Source organism: Lolium perenne, chromosome 2 (assembly GCF_019359855.2).
Source record: "Lolium perenne isolate Kyuss_39 chromosome 2, Kyuss_2.0, whole genome shotgun sequence".
NCBI lineage: Eukaryota > Viridiplantae > Streptophyta > Magnoliopsida > Poales > Poaceae > Lolium > Lolium perenne.
In genome coordinates this window covers 84786387-84808258 of record NC_067245.2, presented here as the reverse complement: position 1 = coordinate 84808258, position 21872 = coordinate 84786387, and the positions used below count along the sequence as shown (strand labels likewise).

The following is a 21872-nucleotide window of genomic DNA, read 5'->3' as shown; positions in this document are numbered from 1 at the left end:
CGGTGCCGGGCCACTGCGGCTACGAAAAAGAAATAGACCTCACAAATATATGTATATAAGTGCATCTTCACTCGTGTCCCTCAAACAGTTCCTCAAACTGTACCGGATTCAGCGTTTGGGGGGGCGTGTTTCGTTCGTGCCGCGTTTGGGGACGTCGCTCCCCAGCCGCGTCTCCCGAATGTCGCCCCCGAACATTAAAATACTCCTTTTTGTTTTTTTTGCATTTTTATGTCAATAAAGATAAGAAATATTTCACAAACTAATACATAATTGAGAACCTGGTTTACACGAATACATAGTTTGAACCATGGTTGACACAAATATAAAATATTGCAAAATGACTAAACCTAACTAGGTTGTGCATCGAAGGTTTCGTGTGTTCGCTGCCAAGAAAGAACACTCGAGGGCACACTCATTCACCCAAACTGGAAAATACAGCTGGTGAGGGTGCCCCTATTGGTTCTTGAGAGGAAGAACAACCAGAAACCTTCGTGCATATATTCGCTGCGAAGAAACAACACTCATCAGTCGTCGTCCTCATCGATGTTGTCGCCGTGGTAGTTCCGACGGCAACGCGTCTCGTCAAACACCTTGACGCTCATGTCCCTATCGCCAAAGTAGGAGAATACGAGCACGAAGCCGGCTTCGAGGTGGTGGTAGCGCACGAAATTCTCCCAGCCAATGTGGAGGTACACCTTGCCGCGTGCGTCGTAGATCACGTCGACGATCCACCGGTAGCAGCTGCAGTCATCCTCCCGCAGATCCAGCGGGCGCGTGCGCTCGTCACCGACGATGAAGTCGGCGAAGGTGTCCGGCAGCCTCTGGATGCCGTGTGGGTCACCCTTGAGGACGACGATGAACTCGAACAACACGGGCCCCTCCTCGTCCTGCATGTCCGACGATGATGACAACAACAGCGTTGCAGGAGACGGCGAGCGTGCAGCTCTGCCGCGGCCGCAGCCACGACCACAGTCGCGAGCTCGACCTCCGCCTCTACCAGCCATGTCGTCGACTCTTGAGATGGTGGCGGCTAGGGTTGGGAAGAGAGGCGCTAGGGTTTGTGTGTGAGATGGACAATGAGAGGCGGCCCTTTTTATAGGCCGGAGGGAGGCGGGGGAGCGGTGGCGCTAATTAACGCCAGCACGCGGAGCTAGGCGCGATGAGACACTTCGCTGCGCCTCTGCGGGAACTGCATCGTCGCTGCGCGCAAATAACTTCCGTCGAGAGGTAGGCGACGGTTAGGTTAAAATTCAATGTGTCGCTGACGCGTCGGCCCAGCCACTCCCCGCCTCGCTTTTCGGTGTGTACGGCGTCCCCGGAGCGTCCCTTGTGGGGAAGGGATGGGCTCGGGGCACCGGACACCGTATCGGGCCGCGTCGGATAAAAAACGGCTTTGGGGGATGCGGCTGGGAACATTTTTTTGTCCGGCGCGCCCCAAATCGCTTTGGGGACGGTTTGGGGGACGTGACTGAAGATGCTATTAGATTCATATTTAAACAAGGTTTCCGACGATATAATTTGTGTGACATACTACCTCCGGTTCAAGGAATAAGGCGTCCTCGTTTTACGTGCTTTTTGTTTGACTAAGAATTGCTTCAAATATATAAAGATTGTTTATATGAAATTAACATCATTATAAAGTGTTTATTTACGAATCCAACGATACTAATTACAGATAATATTACCAAAATTTTGTTGCTCAATTTTTATGGTCAAAGTTCGCCTTAGAATACGCGTGCGCCTTATTCCTTGGGACGGAGGTAGTATATTCTATATTTTATTGACCAAAATAATGGTCAAAGCAAATTCTTGAACTACGTGCGCGCCTCTTAAACCGATAGGGAGGGAGTAAGTCCAGAGCGAGGACAAGTTTACAAACAACTCAAGGGCCGCTCGCGCAAGGGCGGCTCTGGAGGCCCTCCACAACCCTACCATGCTGATCCAGATCTGCCCAACCGGCCGCTGCCGCCACATACGTCGGCTGTGGAGGTCATTCCATGGATGTCGAAGATGGCGGGAGGAGATGGCGCAGCCCATTGAGCTCCCTTCGCGCGGGGGTTCATTTTTCTGTGGCGTAGGTGGAGTCAAGGCGGCACGCGGCAGGGATGCGAGGGGAGATAGAGGAGGCGTGTGTGCGGTTGTGCGTCGGCACTGGCTCAGGTCCTGAGACAGCACTTCTCCGTCTAGGGTTCGTTCCTGCCTCCTAGGCCACTGTCATGTGTGCCCAATCTAGGGACAACCTTTTGTTCGATCTGGGCCAGAATAGGTCCACCCACTCCATATGTTCGCCGAAAACCGGTCAACGATGAGGTGGTGCTGGTCCGGCCGAATAAAGATGACAGTCCTAGGGTTCCTGTTTTGCGAGGATGGTGACATTCCTGAGGCCGGTCCTTCTTCATCTGGCCGGAGAGGGGAGTTCTGGAAGAATGTATCAGTGCACCTTATACCTGGAGTATGCTTGATCGGGTGGTATTCGATCGTACACATCCTCATGCTTTTATTCCGACCATTTGGTTCTAGAGGGAGCGGCGCGAAGCTTTGTTCTTCTTGCCATGAGGTGACATTTTGGTCGATGGTAAAGTCAAAGGCAGAGAATATCATGAAAGCCGGATTGGAGGACTAGCAATGGAGGTTCAAGTCTCTACGATATTGAGGACGGACTTGTTTGGTGTTCTGGGTTTTAGCAGTATGCAAGCGGGGGGCGGCACCACACGTGAACTTCAGAGTCTTACCTTTCAGGGTGAAAATCCAAGGTTTAGCCTTAATTGGTTGTGCTTGTCCATGGTCTTGTTGAAGGCATTGTTTTGAGAGCGGAGACTATCTTCAGGGTGAAAACCTAAAATCTTTTAGTCGAGGGACGACGATGCTTGTGCATTGTTCCCTTCTTGGAGGCATCGCTTTTGGATAGCCTGGAGTTCAGGTGTTGTCTTGGTGGTGGATGTATTGTTGCTTGTAGGGTTGGGATACCGTAGCATGACTTTTATTTTCTTAGTTTTTTTAAGCTATGTGCATCCGTACGATCATTAGGGTATTGCGTTGTTGCCGAGGCTAGGTGTAATTGGTATCTCTCGAAATTAATATATTGCCTTTATCGAAAACGATAATGGGTCACGGTTTGTTTAGATGGCAGTGCATCCATCGGCCCAACGCATATTAACATCCCCTATATGTTGTCAAGGCTTGCTGCTCTGCCCATCGGATAGATCCAACCCTGACGTTGTAATCCTCTCGTTTGCACCATGACCTATTAAATTCCGGTCTAAATCCAAACTTGAGCCTGTTTTTTGGAGCAGAATCATAAAAGTTAAAACTGTTTCTCTCTCACTTATTGCAGTGGCTCACCTGTCATATCTATATTCTTCTTTAATCTATATCCAAATTGTGGCCTAATGGCTTGCTCGAGCATATCGGCATGGGATCGGTCTAGAGTGAGCTGCATCCTAACCTCCCTATTCACTCATTCCACCGCCGGAAAAGTAGGGTTTTGCACCCCCGGAGCTCAAGGTCCAGGTAGCAATTACCCACGGCGAGCCGACGGCCGGAGCCACAAAGGAAAGCACGTGTGGCACATCGATATGCTGCACGTCGGCAATGGAATCATCATGCGGCTCCATAAAGATGGGATATGTAGACATTTGTGGCGCTCACCAACGCCATGTTCCCCGTTGAGGCGCAGACCCTGGGACAGTGGGACGCCGCCTTGTTACCACACGCCCCACCCTCTTGTTAAGAATAGTCCTTGCCAAATAAATGTGCACGAACTATATAAGGCACGGGTCAGAATATAAGGCAAGAACGTAACCATACCCAATCATGATTGATAGGATTGAGTTGATCACGATGATCGTGGTGTCGGTGTTCCCCCTTACCAAAACATCAATCTTACCGTTGTGACTTTGCTCCTATATAAGCATTTGACCGATGGGAGAATAAACATCGCTTCCACAAACAAAAAGTCACACCTCACTCTCAGAGAGCTCTACATGGGTGCCCATCTAGACAATGGCTGATTCCTGGCCGCGGTCATCGTTTTCCAGCTAGGTGCGCCAAATAAGTCTAAGGTTTAATTTACATCACGGTTCGATCTATCCAACCTCTAGTTTAGAGAGGACTTTCTTTCCAAACGGAACAGAGAAGAATATGTGATGTTACTTAAGCGCCACCGTGCACGCACGCACGGTACAGTGCAACACGGGCATCATGGTGGAAGGTGGATGGAAGATCTGGCGCGTTCGCTGGTGCGCGAGCGTCCAATGGCGGACAATTGGAAAGGTGACAGGGGAAGCCCGGACGGCACCACCACAACCACAGTTCTGGAACCTCTTTTCCTGCTGTAGACCTGTAGTGGAACGGCTTGTCCCCTTGTTTGTACACGCACTAGCTCGTACTCCGTATAAGTGCTGTGATGTGATCCAGGTGGACGAGGTGGTCTGCGTGGTCATCATCTTTCGATCGGAACAGAACAGTGGCGTCGTACAGTGCAACACGGGGCTCCTGGCGGAACACCTGCCGCGTTGGTCGTACGTGCGCGTTATAATGGAGGAGAAAAGGATAGGTAACGACCGGGGAAAGCCGTGACGGTGACAAGAGTATCACACCGCCACCACAGTTTTGGAACCTGCTTTTGTGTTGTAGTGGATGGCTTGTTCCTTGTGGAGTTGTGGTGTGGTGTCAAGCACTAGCTCATCCATTTACGTTGCTGCTATGTTTCCAGGTCGACGAGATGATTTTTTGGACAAGCCTGCTCTCCTGTGCTTCTCAAGAAAACGCGGCTAGTTCTCGATTGATTTAGAACTAATATAGTTCTCGCTTAGTTAATGTGTACATCTATGTGTAATTTTTTTTAACCAACATCGGAAGGGGGCTGACCCCTACCTCATACCATTTTATAGAAAAAATTGCCGAGCTAAGGCAGCTCATAGTCTTACAATCATGCAGAAAAAATAGGAGCTGACAGGAGGTTCCTGAAAGAAAAAACAATATATGATGACAATTACATTGTCCAATCCGAAATCCATTTTCGGATCTCGGTTTTTACTTCATTCCTTGCTCTAAGAGCCCAAAGTTTGCAGAAATCTAGCCCTTGCCTTGCTACCAGGTTGGCTGGTAGATCTATGTCATCAAACACCTTTTTATTTTTTGATAACCAAATGCTTCAAAGCATGGCAGTAATAACCGTTCCCCAAGCATTCCTTTTATGAGTTGGCCATCCTTCTTTACCTATAACATAAATGTCTGGTATCTCACTTATGCCAGTTAAGTCGATCCCAACGAGAGCGAGGATTTGCTTGGTTCTTATGCAATCCATGGAGAAATGTTTCACTGTCTCTGTAGCATTGCACCCGAAAGGGCATTTTTCATCAGCAACAATATTTTGTTTGAACAGAAGAGCTCTGACCTTGATCCTACCCTTAATCAGTTGCCAGGCAAAGATTTTTCCTTTTCTAGGTGCCGAGCAATTCCAGATTTCATCAGTACCTACATGATCGATTCCTCCCCAGTTCATAAGTTTGTAGAGGTTTCTCACCGAGAAATTTTCACTTCTGTTAGACCTCCATGCTCTTTTATCAAGGACTGTATCTTGGAGAGTACATGTATGCAAGAAAGTGAGTAGTACTTCTTTTTCATCGGCAGCTTGGCTGGAAGTGATATGATTTAAAGGTATAGTCCAATTGCCATCAATCCAACAGTCTGAAATCGAGATGTTGGGCCGGAAAGCATGTGAGAAAAGCGCCGGGAATTGGAAGCAGAGTGGTCCATTGGTTGTCCATTTGTCCTTCCACATAGAGGTGCATTTTCCATCTCCAATTTGCACACAAGTAGAATTTCTATATATTTCAATCATGGAATTGATCTGTACCCAAGCCCTTGTTTGATTGGTTATTCGATCTCCAAGATCTTTGCCATTGAGATGGGTCATTCGAACCCATCTCGCCCATGGAGAGTTAGGCTCAACAAGTAATCGATGGACCTGGGGGGCTTGGGAATGCCAGATATTGAAAGATCTGGAAGAGCTTTACGGCTCCGCTGGCCTTGGCTCCAATGGACTGACCCTGAGCGTACGTGGGTGGGATCAAAGCTTCCCTGTGACGAGACTGACATGGCACTTTTCAGGGCCTCCACCAAGATCACTATTGGCAACGGAAAGCTTACCTCCTTCTGGCACGACAACTGGTGTGGACGGGGCCCCCTTTCGACTTGGGCGCCTGACCTTTTCAAGATCGCCTCCAGGAAAAACCGCATGGTTGCCAAAGAGTTGAGCGACAACAACTGGATCCGCTCCGTCAACAGGATAAACACACCCACGCAGCTGACGCAATATTTGGAGCTTTGGGACATCATCCAAGTCGTCAACCTGGCCCCTGAGCAACCGGACTCCATTATATGGACTCTCACTACCGACTCGACTTACAGTGCTAGCTCTGCTTACAAGGCACAGTTCTTCGGTGGTCAGGCTAGATTTCTCGCAACAAAGATTTGGGCTGCTCACGCCGAACCGAAGTGTAAGCTTTTTGGTTGGCTTGCCCTGCACGGAAAGCTGCTAACTGCTGATATGCTCGCCATTAGGGGCTGGCCACATGAACCTCTATGTCCTCTATGTCTACATGCGCCCGAGACGGCCAACCACCTATGCAAAGATTGCCCCTTCACTATAGCCATTTGGAACCGGATGAAGACCTGGGACAATGATGACAGCCCTGATAATCGCCACATCCACCAATCCATCACTGAGTGGTGGGATGACTTGATCTCTGGAAAGGCTACAAAGGAACAAAAACGCATCAGCGGCCGGTTCCTATATGTTCTTTGGAATGCTTGGAAGGAACGAAACAGACGCATTTTCACTGGGCGCCGCCTTACCTATCTGGAGGTCGCCGATATCGCAAAGGAAGACGTCCTCCAGAGGGATCGTGCCATCAACGGCTTCGGGCCGGCCATACCGGCCGAACCTGACTGACCTTTTTTCCCCTCTTCTTTTTCTTCTTTTTTCTTTGCGTGGTTTTCTGGGGCATATTCCCACCTTAAGCTAAATATGCCCTCTCATGTACAGTTTGGTCGGTTTTTCCCCTTGCTTAATGAAAAAGCAGTGCTCCTGCCGGTTGCTCCAAAAAAAAAATTTGTCAGAAGGCACTCATTTTGAATTCGAAGATTTTTTATACCAAGCCCTCCTTCCCTGTAATCTCTGCAGACAAAGTCCCAAGCAACCAGGCAATCGCTTCCATGAATTGTGCTTTTGCCGAAAGCCCTCAGTAGTCTCTCAATTTCCAGAAGATGCCAGAACTGTTGGTAAATCTATGTGTAATTTTATATGCATAAATCACGATGCAATCTAACAATGATTCTAGAGTCAACCTAAAACTATTTTAATCTTTGATCAACCTATGATGGGTTCATGAGCTTCGCCGTACCCATAGATCCGCAAACTCAAGCCAGGAGCAATATGAGTTCAGCCAGCACCAGGCAATCAGGCGAACATCAACGTACTTAAGGTACTCCATGACGACTAGATGCTGTACTTCGACATGTACGGTCACGCCAACTAGCATGGCCACAGCAAGCAAAGTCAGCCGTGTCCCATCGACAAGCACATCACGCCACGGCCATGCCGAGCAAAGTGCCAAAGTCAGCTTGTGTCCCATTGGATCATGGTCATAAGCCCTTAACTACACCATCATTTTCACACACCATGGCCGTAGGGAGAGACCCAACACTTCTTCATTTTCAGACACCATATACATCCTCTGCCCCCTTTTAAAGGGCAGTGCAGCATAGGACGGCTTCCTGAGAAGCCCGCCACCCCATCCATCACACATTGAATGCCTCAGACGCTCGAACACGTATACATATATATGTGCCCTGAGTAGTTAGCACATTGGATCATGGTATAAACCCTTAACTACATACAAATCTACGACCATGTCCCTTTCAAAAGAAAAATACAAATCTACGACCATTATTCCAAACCCCCACGACCGAAATTAGCCATAGTAACAGTTTCAAAAAAAAAAAAAAAATAGCCATAGTAAAGGAAACATTTTATATTTTACTTTTTGTAGTCTGGGCTAAGAGTCTAGTGTTTCTCTTGTTTAGTCAGTTTAAGTAAGGTCACTATATGGCGACACGAGAGAATTGCGCACGCGAGGCCATCGAATTCCCGTTAACACGCATGTCGTGACGACCCGGCCGCTGGAAAGCACGCGGCAGATGCATGGCCGGAGTCGGTGGGTCGTACAGGTCCCATGAGCGTAAAGCGCTCTCAACTGCTTGCTTGGACCGGCATCACGTATTTTTAACTGTACAAACACAAGACATAATGATCGAATTGGGTTCAGGTAATGACCTTTTGGAGCAATCATAACGTTGTTTGGTAGCTGCAGAGGTGTAACGACATCGAAAGGTTGGACGTGGAGGGTCCAGCACAACCTCGGATTATTCTATTTTTCCTGTCGCAGGAAACAATAGTTTTGACCGGCTCGATTGAGCAGCTAGTACTTTCTTTAGTTTTGACTGTGGGCAGGAGATCGCATCAGCTGTTGAGGGTAGGTTGTGAATTCTCCAATCACAATGTCAGAACGGATCAAACTCCACCTCACTGTATACGCCTAGATGCAGCGTTCTCTTCATGCTAATCACATCAAGTCGCTGTACATAATCTATAGGAGTCCCACGCTATGCTCTACCTATCCGGGAGACAAGGACCACATCTATATCCAATGACTTGTCTGCACACACAAATTCCAGACACAGCAGCCCGTGGCTGGGTTTTATACTCCTAACCTACTACCGTTTATCATATACACTCTACGGCACGGTAGCCCCTCCTGGCTTCTAGAATCTTTGAACTGTCTAACAGCTGACCAAAAACCCAAAATCTGGAATAGATTGCTCAGCAACCCTGCCCCGAGACTCCTAAACCGCCTGCTCAGATAAATAATAAGAGCTCGTGAGAGTCGAGCTCAACTTGTTGACTGATAAATCAACGGTGTTGATTGTACCCGCATGACTTCGTTGATCTCAACAAAACATGCCCAGCCGTTGAGGTTAACTAATAAAGCATGAGACATGCCGGGTGGCTTGAGAGAAGGAACATCCAAAAAGACACAGGAAAATACCTTGTTGCTGGGTGCTTTCTTGGTCCATGAAAATGACCAGCACAATTGAAAACATGGAGGAAATAAAAAGACACCACCGAACAGGGATGGGTCATATTGGTCTGTAATCCGTCCAAAGTATTGAAAACGATGACAATGATGATGCAACCAACGATTATGCAGCAGGAACCCATAATGTGACCGGAACAAGAGAATTAGCAAGTCACATGGAGTGTGAAGAACAAGATGCTTCCCAAATATTCTAACAGGAGGACCCAATGTTGCCAACGTGCTGCATATAGTGATATACACAGTAGTACATAATTTATCAAATACCTAAAAGGCAGGTTGGTGACATGAAGTACTAATTCGCTACTAAAAAGGGGTAGCAAGTGGCCACCCAGAATGTGAGATGCCAATAATCATGTTGGGCAAAGTGCAGGTTGAGCTGGACAATGGGCAGCTTGGAATAGATGCATGAACTCGGAACAAAAAAAGAATTTAAGCAAGCATTTTCAAACAAACCAAAACCAAAATAATGACAAGTTGCTACCTGGATATCTCGCAAAATTCTCCTCAAGAGCATCATTCATGCATTTAGTGGTTAGGATTAGATGGATATATGCACCGACCAACAACTAGCCAATGCCTAATACAGAGTAATAAGAAGACCATCTAGTTTACATGATTCGGAGAGGATCGAGATCTAGAACTCTCACAGCAGCTGGACATCATAGAAACTACACACTAGTCATTTTTTCACTGACTTACTATTACAGAAAGGTTATGAATCTTTTAACATGTCCACAGAACACAAAGTCAGATCTTTAAGACATGGTATGGTCACTACTGGCAGGGTTCCACACAAAAATGCGACGACAGCACATTAGTACTGTATTCTCGGGATCAGAAAAAAAACTCTAAACTGACAAGCAAGTAATGCCAATTTAGACTTCAAGACAAACATGAACTAATCCAGTCATGTCATCATTGTGGACAACACCCGTAGCAAACGACACCGGCTTGGTACTTTACATAGTTTCCAAAAGGTTATCTGAATAAGAGAAGATACCCGTGTCCACTTTAAGTTCTAAATCAGAATAAACTACCCTTCTACTGATACAACTAACGAACTAAGGCAGGGACCAGATTGCGTAAGAAAAGTAACCAGACTCTAACAGAGATATTTAGCTGAGTATCATAAGATTAACCAGTCTCTCAGAGACATCTACTCCCCTGACTAAAAATAAGTTGCCCCAACTTTTGTAGATATGGATGTATCTACACACTAAAAACATGTCAATATGCAACTGCGTCTAGACAAATTTGAGCAGCTTATTTTGGGACAGAGGGAGTAGCTTTTCTTACGCATTCAGGAAAAAAAAAAAAGCTTCCCTTGACAGGATTTTGGCAGGGAGGACATCAAGAGATTCACAGTATCTACCACAAAGTTACTTGAAAGTAAGATCCATCGTAGCTAAAATGATACGGAGGCAACTAACTGCAGTCAGACTGTAAATTTCATCAGAAACAGATAGCGCGATGTTCAGGAAGCACAAAGGTTCTGGCGAGCAAATGTTCACCAAGCACAACAGGAAATACAACAGAGTGAAATCACGGGTAGACAAGAGCACTAAAGCCCAACAAACAGCTAATGTGCTCAGTACGAACCAAAGGAAGCACCCAGCCAACAGTTGACTGCTAGAACTTTTGCCTGCTGTGGAACAAAAGAAAGGAGTTAGAGATTGAACAGAAACAGTAGGGAGTTATTTCAACAAGTGTATGTCAAACAAGATTTTGTCGTCGTTGTCAGTCAGATTCTAAAATCCTGCCTAAGTATATTTCCTCAAAATTGCAATAAATTGGAGGTGGGGATCCCAGTGCATCAAACTTGAGTGCTAGTCAGAAGTGAGATTTTTGTAAATGTATAATCCTAGGGGCTAAGACAGATGTATGATCTTGCCCACCCAAACTGTGGGTGTAGAACATCGATGTTAGCTGAGGTCATGATTCTTTAGAGGCGGCATAAAAGGCTAGGTCCATTGGGCTATTCAACTACAGTTTCATCCTTGTGATAATATTAGTATATAACGTTGTCCAGGCCCATCTGGGTTTTCCGGCCTAGCCTTGGAGCATGAAATAATTCTGTGGCTCAAAGTCACACTGTCAAGTGGGCTAGATTCCACATGAGAGGCCTGGTAAGTCCAAGCTGGCCCCAGTTAGGGCATAGGATCCCCTGAATCTACTTAGGTAGGGATAAAAACTAACGATTGTAGCTAGCAAATTTATCCCCAATTGTGTGAAATTAGATATCCCGAGAGCTCACCTACACCATTCCAAAAATGACAATCAAAACATGCATCTCCAAATCCAAAAAGAAAAGGAAGTGTACTTTGTGTGTGTACTATGTGCTCTTGCAATTTTTGGTGCAAAAGAATGCAATTTTCAGTGCAAAAAAAGAAGACAGGAATGACATGTTACAGAAGAAAAACTACACCTAATTTGCCTTTTGCAAAGAAAGCAACCAGCTGGACACACAAACTAAAGTGAAACATTTGCTTTTATGCTCACCTGGACCCAAGAAGACATCAAATGGATGGATCCGATCAAGTATCTGCGAAAATAGCAATAGCTCGATTAATAACTTACAGCCTTGACAAGATAAACGTGAATGGAACTTCAAATTCAATCCACCACAAATATCAAATATAAAAGAAGAGGCGAGCTAGAGACTAATAAAAATTGAAGTACAATTTCCAGTCTTCCATTCTAAATTCATAAGGAAACTGATGACTAACATCGATTCACAACTTGTTAAAAATTAATAGTAGCAGATAATAAAATGGGCACAGCTCATTATAGCGTTCGTTCCACTACTGATCAGTAACAAATTATGCACCAACTTCTTGACTTTGAACAGCAATGAGAACTAGTAGTCGCGCTATGTTCAACCAGTGCCCTTAGGGTATTTAAGAACATCAACTGATGCAAGTTATGCTGTATGCAACAGCTGTGATGTCCAATTGTCTTAGTACATGTTTAATGGTTATCAACACAACAGCATGATCCATAGTTTCCCCATAAATACACGAGCACGGGAAATACACAAGCACAGGCAGAAGCACACACACTCAATACTTCCGGATATGGTCAACTTTAAAGCATACTTTTCCCATAAAGTGCCCTTGGTTAATGCGAGTGGAATTGGAGGAAATACATGACTACATTCAGAGGTCGCTCAAACAATACCCTACATCTCTTTCTTTTTGTAATCGGAGTGGAACGGGTCATGCCTGCATACTAAGATTGAACTAGAACCTACTGGTCACGAATATGGAGCGAGTACACTATGGTAACGAATATTCTACCAGATGCCACACAGCAAACCAAAAGAATATAACAAAATGTAAACTTAACAAGCCAAAAGGAGTGATGGTCACAACAGCGCAATAAAGGTCAGACATGAGAGGGGACGGCCTGTTGACAGCAAAGTCTCTAGAAGAAGAGACAACGGGGGAAGAAAGGGAGGAAGGATAGAGATATACAGGGGAGAGAATTGTGGATTAATCAGAGATGTTAGGCCTGAGAAACAGGCATGGACACATAAACAAGTGTTGATAACTTTCCACCGTTTTGGTTCGAGACCTCAGGGATGTGGTTGAATAAAATAAATGCTTGGGAATAGGCTATGAATGGTCTAACCTCGTATCAGCCAGGAAATCAATCTCCAGACAAGCTCATCACTTTCTTAGCCCAGGGAAAGCCTACACATCTACAAGGCACAGAAAGCTCCATAACCCTAGTCTGCGGGTGAGATCCAGGGAAAATCTTTCATTTGCCGCCGCCAGTTGCGCTCTATAGCGATATTGCATTGTCTAGTGGCTCTCCAGTTCTCCACCTCCTCTTCGGCCCTTCCCAGCCACCACCGCGAGCACAACTGTTCAGTGGCCGCCGCATCGTACTTCTCTTCCCTCCAGAATGATGTGACACGGTGTTTGGGTGGCTTATGGTTGTCTGCGTCATGGGTGGCACTGGCAATGTGAACTCCACCAACGAGCTCTTCCTCTACTGAGCTATCCTATTTCGAACAGTTTCCTGGATAATCATTGGATACTACCAGAAGAAAACCGTATCTCAGATTTTGTCGGATAGTAGCTGAACCACGTTCATATCTGATACTGGTAACTGCTACCAGAATCCGAAACCGAAACTAAAGATTATCCACTTTCCCTACTGAATGCCACCAGAAAGCATCGGTCAGGAGGTATACATACCATTTTCATGCAGTGCATTCAACTCCCACAGTCCAGATAATTTAAGAGAAACAGAAGTTGTCAAGTAGAACTGTAGAATTAACGAAAAACTGGGATCAATAAGTCCAGATAAATTAGGTATACTTTCCCTGAAGTGACCTTGATTATAGTAACAGATTTCAAAAGAAGAACAGTGTGTACGCTGGTGACTGTCTGTTTCCTAATAAACTAAAGAAGGGATATTGCTTCGTATTTTTTAGCTGAGTAGTTCAAATCAACACAATTACAACCTACTAGTTAATGCCCCAGCATCTACACATTCGCTTCCCCTCCTGTCCTTTCACCGGTAAATTTTGGAATGAGATGGAAGCAGTCCTGATGGTTCACTAACCCAGTCTTAGTTGGACATAAGCTAAAGCAAATATGGATAAACTGCAGCTGACTTGGGACAACATTAGGGTTTGTAGGGTGAGCTTACCTAATGGCTATGGGGAAAATAAATTCCTGTACTCGAGACATCTTTCAGTTCAGTGATTAATTTGCCACAGAAGGAAACTATGACATGCTGCTGTCCAGGATATTTTGGGTCTGTTCACATTCATCCAGACCAAGGCAAAATTGCGTATCTGGCATACATGGTCTTGTAGAAGCTGACCATTAGGCTGTGCATTACATATTTACATGTGAGTGTGACACCCATAGAATGGTGAATCTATCAGGTAAGCTCCACATACTTGACCCTACCCTCCGTTTTTGCTGGAATACGTAAGACCTACAGCTACGGCAGCATGTATTTCCTCCAGGTCAGTTGACGTCATAGACAGCAGGGAGGAAGACAAAGCCGGTGCTATTGGAGTTGAAGGGTATCCTTCGCTGTGTTGTGTATATAAATGCCGAATTGGGCCAAACGAATAATAGAACCTCACTAACAAGAAGTAATTGGCCAAGTCTGACAAGGGTATTCTCAATGCCATGGGTGGAAGTCAAAAAATAAAATAGTACATTAGGACGACATTGCACAGCATGCAGCTAGTCCCACTTAAATTCGAAAAGAAGACCTCTATTGTGACAGAAGATTCCTCGTCCAGAAGCATTAAAACAAAGCATATGGGTATACAAAATGTTCCATTAGATATTTACCAAAGTTCAATTAGCAAGCAAGAATGAAACTAGCCAAATAAAATGTCAAGTACCCAAACATGTCACATAATATCAGGGTATAGCAAATAGAACTGATAAAATTATTCATGGCCTATCTCCTTGCCTATAGGAAAATGTGAATCGAAACCAACCAGCCATGAAGCGACCTAGCTAAATCCTTCCCTCATTTAACGTTTTACCCGCTGGGAAATCCAATGATGTGTGAAGCCGGCATAGGAATCTAGCAATGAACTAACACTATTGAAGCACAAATAGCTCGCATTATCTACTCAGCTCAATATAATTATCGAGATATAGAATAAAAATCTACAGTTCATCAGTAGTATCATGATGGATTGTGATGAAAATAACCCATAAATATTTGGTGGGTCGTCGGGCATAAAGATAAAAAGTATAGCAGCAATTACCCTTGTGCTCCTCAGTGGCATCATGGTACTCGGCGTCCTCCTCGGGCACAGGGTGGAGTACGTCTTCAGCGCCAACCGCCGCATCCAACACACTGGTGGCCTCCCCACCCTCCGGGGCAGCATCAGCCGGGGAACGCACCACCACCACGGGGCAAATGCAGTGGTGGACGCAGTAATCGCTAACGCTCCCGAGGCGGCCCTTGCTGGCCCTCCGCGCCGCACCAAATCCCTTGCTCCCCATGATGACCGCGCTGAGCCCTAGCCTCTCGACCTCGAGGCAGAGCCTCTCCTTCATGTCGTGGTCCTTGACGATGTGGATCTTGTATGGGATCTTGGCGTCCTGGAGGGGCTTGGCGAGGTCCTCGGCCTTGGAGGCGGTGAGGGCGTCGAAGTCGTCGTCCATCTTGCGCGCGGCGACCTCGGCGTGGTCATCGGGGGAGGTGGGCGTGACGGAGCCCCAGTCGGCGCCGTAGAGGACGTTGGTGGAGCGGACGTGGAGCAGGATGACGGCGTCCCCGGGGCGGAGGTAGTTGGCGACGGCCCAGGTGACGGCGAGGGCGGACTCGTCGGACAGGTCGACGGCGATGGCGATGCGGCGGTGGGCGGAGCCGAGGGGCGCGGCGGCGGCGGCGTTGCTGAAGAAGACGCCCGGGGAGTCGGGCTGGAGGGAGGCCGGCGTCGGGGGCCTCGGGGTCGGCGCCTTCACCCGCGGCGGCGGCGCCACCAGCGGCGGCAGGTCAACGATGGGATTCGCCGGGGCCTGCATGGCGGGGCTGGTCGGGATCTCCTCTTGCTATTGCTAGGGTTCTGGCTTCGCTTGCCACGGTTTGCTTCTTGGGCGTAGTGGGGAAGGGAAGCTGCTGGAAGAAATGGAAGACTTGCGAGGAACAGAAAGAAGGCGTCAAGTGCAAGTCCAAGGGGATAAACATGGGATCAGAGCCACGACACGGTCAGTACTGACGGTTTGGACTCCGGATCTCAATACAAAAGTCCCAACAAAATGATTCAAATTACAAACTCGATCATCTTCTCATTTTGCTCATTGGGTATTGTCTCTCTAATATTGATGTTTACTCCTACTATTTAGTACTAGGAAGAAGCACCAAATGTCACATAATTTGATCTAATGGTAACACTAAACTCTAATCGGTGAAATACGGAAAAGAAAACGCTCCGCTCGTCTCCGACGAGAGGCGGTGGCGTCCCATATCCCAAAACACCGCCGGTGTGGGCGTTGGCTCCCTCTCTTTCCGCTCATCGCTCTGTGGCAGGAAGGGGAGGGGACCCATTCCTTCGGTTTGTAGTTAGGGTTTGTCTCCTGTGGTGCGTCGTTGGGGTGGTGGAGCAACGTCCGGGTGAATAAATCTGCCCCGGCTCCACTCCCATGCCGGCGGAGGTCTTCATGGCGGCGTCCCGGAGTTGATGGCACCATGTGCTTGTCGATCCTTCAGACCGGCGGCTTGGTCTTCTTGACTTCTCGGATCTGACGAGATCTGTTTCTCGGCGTGTCGCCAACGTTCGGCGTTATCTACGATGGCGCTGGGGGTCGGGAAAATAAATATGATCTATCTTTTTTTGAGCTTGCATGAAAAATAAGGATACGGAGCATCGCTTTTCATCGGTAAGCTAGATGAAAGCATGGGAATATACACCATCTTACGTGGGACGAGCAAGGGTTTATATGGGGGATGTTGATGAGTACAAAAAAGTGACATGTTTTTTAAACATATATATATATATATTTCTATCTCCTTACATGCTCTATCTAGCTCTAACTATGTCCTAAATAGATGATTACAAGTTATGATTTATTTTCACAAGAGATTTGAACAAATAGTAGTTTTAATAGGATTCTATTACTTTTCCTTTTTTTTGATGTATGTGTAGGTCTTATGAACCTTTATGGATAAAGCACGAAGAAAGGAACCAACAGGAGCCAATATGGAGGAGTTACAGGCACCATGACTTTGCCATTTCAAGTTTGGAAAAGGTCAATTTTCCCATCACAAGATAATGAAGATCCAAGTACATGGTGTTGTAGCCCTCTTCAATATGAATTCAACGAGCCTAATAGCACCTAAATTGGAGTTTATAATAATAAATGGTGGCCAAAATACCAAAGGAGGCGGAAGTTTTAACGGGCAGTAGTACGATTGGGATGCCTGTATCGCTCACCAGCACCATGCGTTCTGGGACCTGATGCGATTTCCCCCGTATTTCCTCCTAGTTTGTTTCTATACTTTCCTTAGGTGCTAAGGTTGGTGGGGGACTATTGGAGGCCCCTCCTAGGCCTATATGAAGGAGGGGAGATACATCAAATGTCCAATCCAACTTCATCAACAACACGCGGAAGTGCTGCTGGCGTGCAACCTTCACCTTCACCTCTCCAACACCATAGCCACCACCATGAAGAAAAGAATACTTGGATCTTGAAGGCACAACACCAATCTACATCAACACCATCATCATCTACGACTCCATCATCGATCCCTCCACTCATCTCGTTGTAACTCCAAACTCTAAATTGGATCTACACATGTACTCATTTAATAATTCATTCACCTTTCATATTGTTATTATTATTGTGCTATGTGCCTTCATATGTGAGTAGTTCTCTTTGTTATTGGGGAGATGGAGAAACCCTAGCCAAATTGTGAAATTAAATAAAGTTTGTTTATTGTCTAAGAATTATGAAGCTTGTTGGTTCTTATCAATGTTGTTGTGTGTTGTTGACCACATAATATTTTTCTAAGGGATATTGGTAAGAATCATTATTGCATATGGTTGGCGGTACATGAGCGTACAAGTGACAACAATACGATGCCTCTGTCAATCATGCGTATAAGAAGATAACATGACCATGACCATGGGGAGATCCTTAATTAATTACTGGACCCACGCGACTTGTGGAGGGATAGGGTAGTTGTCATGAGGGATGTGAAATAGTGCTTATGGGAGCATCCATACAATGAACCTTGACACACACATACATATATAAAATAGAATAGTATGCCTAATCACCATATCTGGCTAGTGGTTGATCCGAACTCCCAAGAACACTTCATCCCCATTGAGTTTCATTCGCTTTACTGTTGATGGTACAGTCTCAATTAATTTTAGTTTTAATCTTTATTATTGTGTTTACAATTTCCAAACACCAAAAATACTTTTAACGCACTCTTGTTTAGAACTAAGGACATCTCGCGCGTACATCTTACAAGATAACAAGAAGCAATAAAACCATTACCAATCAGCTCCACGGTGGTTCGATACTCTTACATTTGAAAATAGCTACATACATCTTGTGTTCTTGTAGACATTAGTATGGCATTCTATAAGTTTGGACTTCTTGGGGAACCTTAATTCGTCGGTCTGAAATATGTTACCAAGATTGTCACACACAATATAGCTCCATAGTTTTGACACGCTCGAAACTACACCAAGTTTGAAATGAACTTCTCACTACAAGAAAAGTTCAAATAGACAACGTCCCAAAATCGTCCGTTAAGGGCCATTTTTCGTCGCCTATGAGCCTAACCCGACGATATGGGTTATGTGGTCCAAACTGCGTCAGGCAAAGTCCTACCACGTTTTTGTCGGTCCGTCGCGTTCGGGCGTCCTTCCGCCACGAAAAATCGGATTGTTGCAGATGTGTTTTCGGGAGCCCGTTGACTGCTGATGTCATGCAAACTGACACGTGGCAGACGCCGTTAACTGGCAGTTAACGGCGTTAACCGGCAGAAACCTCATGGTAGATGGTAGGCCCACACGAGGCCAGCCACGCCTTAAGAGGGCCGTCCCATTTAATTTGCGGGCCGGGCCAGCTGACTTAGTTTGACCGGTCAACTATACAACTGGGCTGGTCCATTAGTTACGTGGGCCGAGCCTAACCTCTAAGGTTGACTGGTCAAAATTTATATGGGCCGGCCCACTAAGCCCGCGGGCCGGGCCGAATGCACTCGTTTGACCGGTCAACAGGCAAACGGGCCGGCCCACTAGACATGTGGGACCCACTTTCCTGTTATAGGGCCGGCCCATTTAACATGTGGGGACCACCACGAAGCAATTGGGCCGACCCAAGAAGGTATTGGGCCGGCCCATTTATCATGTGGGTCCCACTTTTCTGCTATCGGGTCAGGCCATTTAGTAAGTGGGGTCCACCATAGATCAAGTGGGCTAGCCCAGCAAGCTAGTGGGCTGGTCCAAAAACACAGGTGGGTCCCACTTTCATGTTATTGGGCCGGCCCATTAAACAAGTGGGGTCCACCATATAGCAAGTGGGCTGGCCCAACAAAATACTGGGCCGGCCCAATAAGCAGGTGGGGCCCACTTTCATGTAACCGGGTCGGCTCAGTTATAAAGTGGGGCTCATCATAAAACACGTGGGCTGGCCCAACAGGTTGGCGGGCCGGCCCAATAACAAAAGTGGGTCCCACTATCCTGTTAACGGGCCGGCCCAAGTAGCCTGTGGGACCCATGGTGTTCGCCCAATAAGTAGATGGGTCCCACTTTCCTGTTAACGGGCCAGCCCGGCTAGTGAGTGGGGTCCACTTAAAGCAATTGGGCTGGCCCAATAAGTTAGTGGGCCAGCCCAGAATGAAAATGGGTCCCACACTACTGTATGTGGGTCGGCCCACTAAGTTGTAGGGCCCTGGTTGTTTGACTAGTCAACTTGCATTCTGGGCCACCCAAGTTAGGCTTATGAGAAGGACCATTAAATTTCATAAGCCTAAAATCTGATATCAATGATACAAACAATTACATACACAAATAAAATAACTAGGAAAATTACAAGGCAATTAATGTGCCCAAATAAAAAAATTACATATAATCATGGAGGACTTCTATTAGCATCATCAATAACACGTTGACATTTGGCAATCGCCTTGATTGATTCTTGTGTACTCTTTGTCAACATATCAGCTACAGATCTTAAAGCAGCAATACCATGTCTTTCATACAACATAGCCTTGAGATATTTATTGTTTGATGAAAGGAATGGTCTAGGTTGACGGCTATGAGAGGTTGCATCAGAAGAAAGATCAGAACTTTTTGTGGGCCTCTCTTCTGATGAAGATTGCTTCATCACAACTGCATTCTGATAATAATGCAAAAAAGAGTTAAACGATGAACTATGCAAACATGTATTAAGCGTTGTCCATATGAGATAGTCACAAGTACTAAGCACAGACTTACATTATATCGTTGCATAGGCTCACCCCGGAACCTTTTTTGCCCTCTATCTTCTACTAATGACTTCTTCATTACAACTGCATTCTAGTAATATTGCAAACATAGTTACAACAGTGAACTATTCAAACATTTATTATGCAATGTAGATATAAGATAATAACAAGTTGCATAAATAAGACAATGTATGGAACTTGTACTAAGCATAGACTTACATCATAATGTTGCACAGGGTCTCTATAGATCCTCTTTTGGCGACTATCTTCTAATGATGACTGCTTCATTACAATTGCATTCTGGTAATATTGCAAACATAGTTACAACAATTAACTATTCAAACATGTATTATGCAATGTAGAGATCAGATAACATCATGTAGCAGAAATAATCACAACATAAGATATGATACATGTACTAGGCACATACTGGCTCGCTGCAGGTCCTTCTCTTGCGTGCACTAGTCGTGGTAGACATGCTTGTCATTTTAGGTTCAGCCATCAGGTGAAATGCTAATCCTCCTGCTCCATTGTCCTTAATTTGTGTTTAGATATCACATTTAAGACCAAGTCGATCAGCTGGTTTCAAATAACAAAAAACTTGAGCTGCCAAATGAATAAGCCAATATTTACCAGATATCAGATTAAAACCAACTAGATGTTGCTTTGCATGAGATACGAATTTCAGATATTCAGATTTAGAGTAGGGTAATGCCAAGGTTTTCCACATAAAGTAAACTGGCATTAAGAATGACCAAATGTCGGGTTCAAATCACCTTCGCAGTTGCTCTAAGACAAGCATATCAAATAGGCAGAAACATACTAAAGCATGAATGGAATTGCTATGGCAGGGTTCCAAGTGTTATTCTCTTGCATAAGGAACAATGCATATAGGTTATAGATAATAACGGAAGTAAACTGCCAAAATTACCAACCAAGAACTCAGATTCCAACCTTCCCTAGCGTCACCGCTGTTAATGTTGGATGTTCTAATAAGAGGTTCGCATGATCAATCCCTAGGAAAAATAACATTGACAAGTTAGTCTACGATAATACAAAGACCAGACATGCACGCAACAATAACTATACAAGCTGTGCGACAGGAGCATTCATGGAAAAAAATAGCTATAAGCTAATGACGAGGTATAAGAGCAAGCAGATTGGAAATGGACATAGCATGATTATAAAAGCAGTGTGAGAATAGTAGGCACAAGAAAACAGCTAGCGGCTAGCGGTGAGCTAATGACGTGGTATAAGAACAACCAGATCCGGAAATGCCAATAGCATGACTATAAAAGCAGTGCGACAATAGCATGCAGTACAAAAACAGCTGGCAGCAAATGAATGGGTATAAGGCTATATATATGTGGATGCACACATGTGTCAGTACAATGAACAGGATGGTAGCGACCGGATAATGCTTTTGTACTTTACAATATTTAAACGAACTTCATGCGAAGCAACACATCAAGAAAGTTAATGGCATATGAGATCTGCAAATAACTACACAAAACATGGCTAAAGAAACACCGCGATCCAACGGGCCAGCGTACTAACCAAGCTGCGGCGGGGTGGACGGGGGCGGCAGCTTGCATTCCAGCGGCGGTGAACGCGGGAGACGATGAATCGACCCTGTTTCAGGAGAAGCGGGCGTTAGTGAAGCAGATCTGGTTGGCCGGCAAGGGATTCGGTGAAGTTGATACAGCCGCTGCGCTGAGGTAGTCGGTGGAATAGATCGGCTTCTGTAGAGGGGGCGCGGTGAAATAGACCCGG

General features: G+C 45.8%; 1 protein-coding gene across 2 annotated transcripts; it reads right to left on the bottom strand.

The window, feature by feature from the left end:
• Positions 1 to 10594: 10594 nt before the first annotated feature.
• Positions 10595 to 15816, bottom strand: LOC127333150 (universal stress protein PHOS32). Of its 2 annotated transcripts, none has more exons than XM_051359477.1 (3): positions 14914 to 15816; positions 11664 to 11706; positions 10595 to 10806 (listed from the first exon to the last, which is right to left on the bottom strand). In XM_051359477.1, the coding sequence occupies exons 1-2, from the start codon at positions 15677 to 15679 to the stop codon at positions 11699 to 11701; spliced, it is 774 nt and encodes a 257-aa protein (XP_051215437.1). In that variant the 5' UTR covers positions 15680 to 15816; the 3' UTR covers positions 10595 to 10806; positions 11664 to 11698. The 2 variants fall into 2 exon arrangements, with proteins under 2 accessions (XP_051215437.1, XP_051215436.1); XM_051359476.2 differs by having other exon boundaries at positions 10595 to 10809; positions 14914 to 15815.
• Positions 15817 to 21872: the final 6056 nt, after the last annotated feature.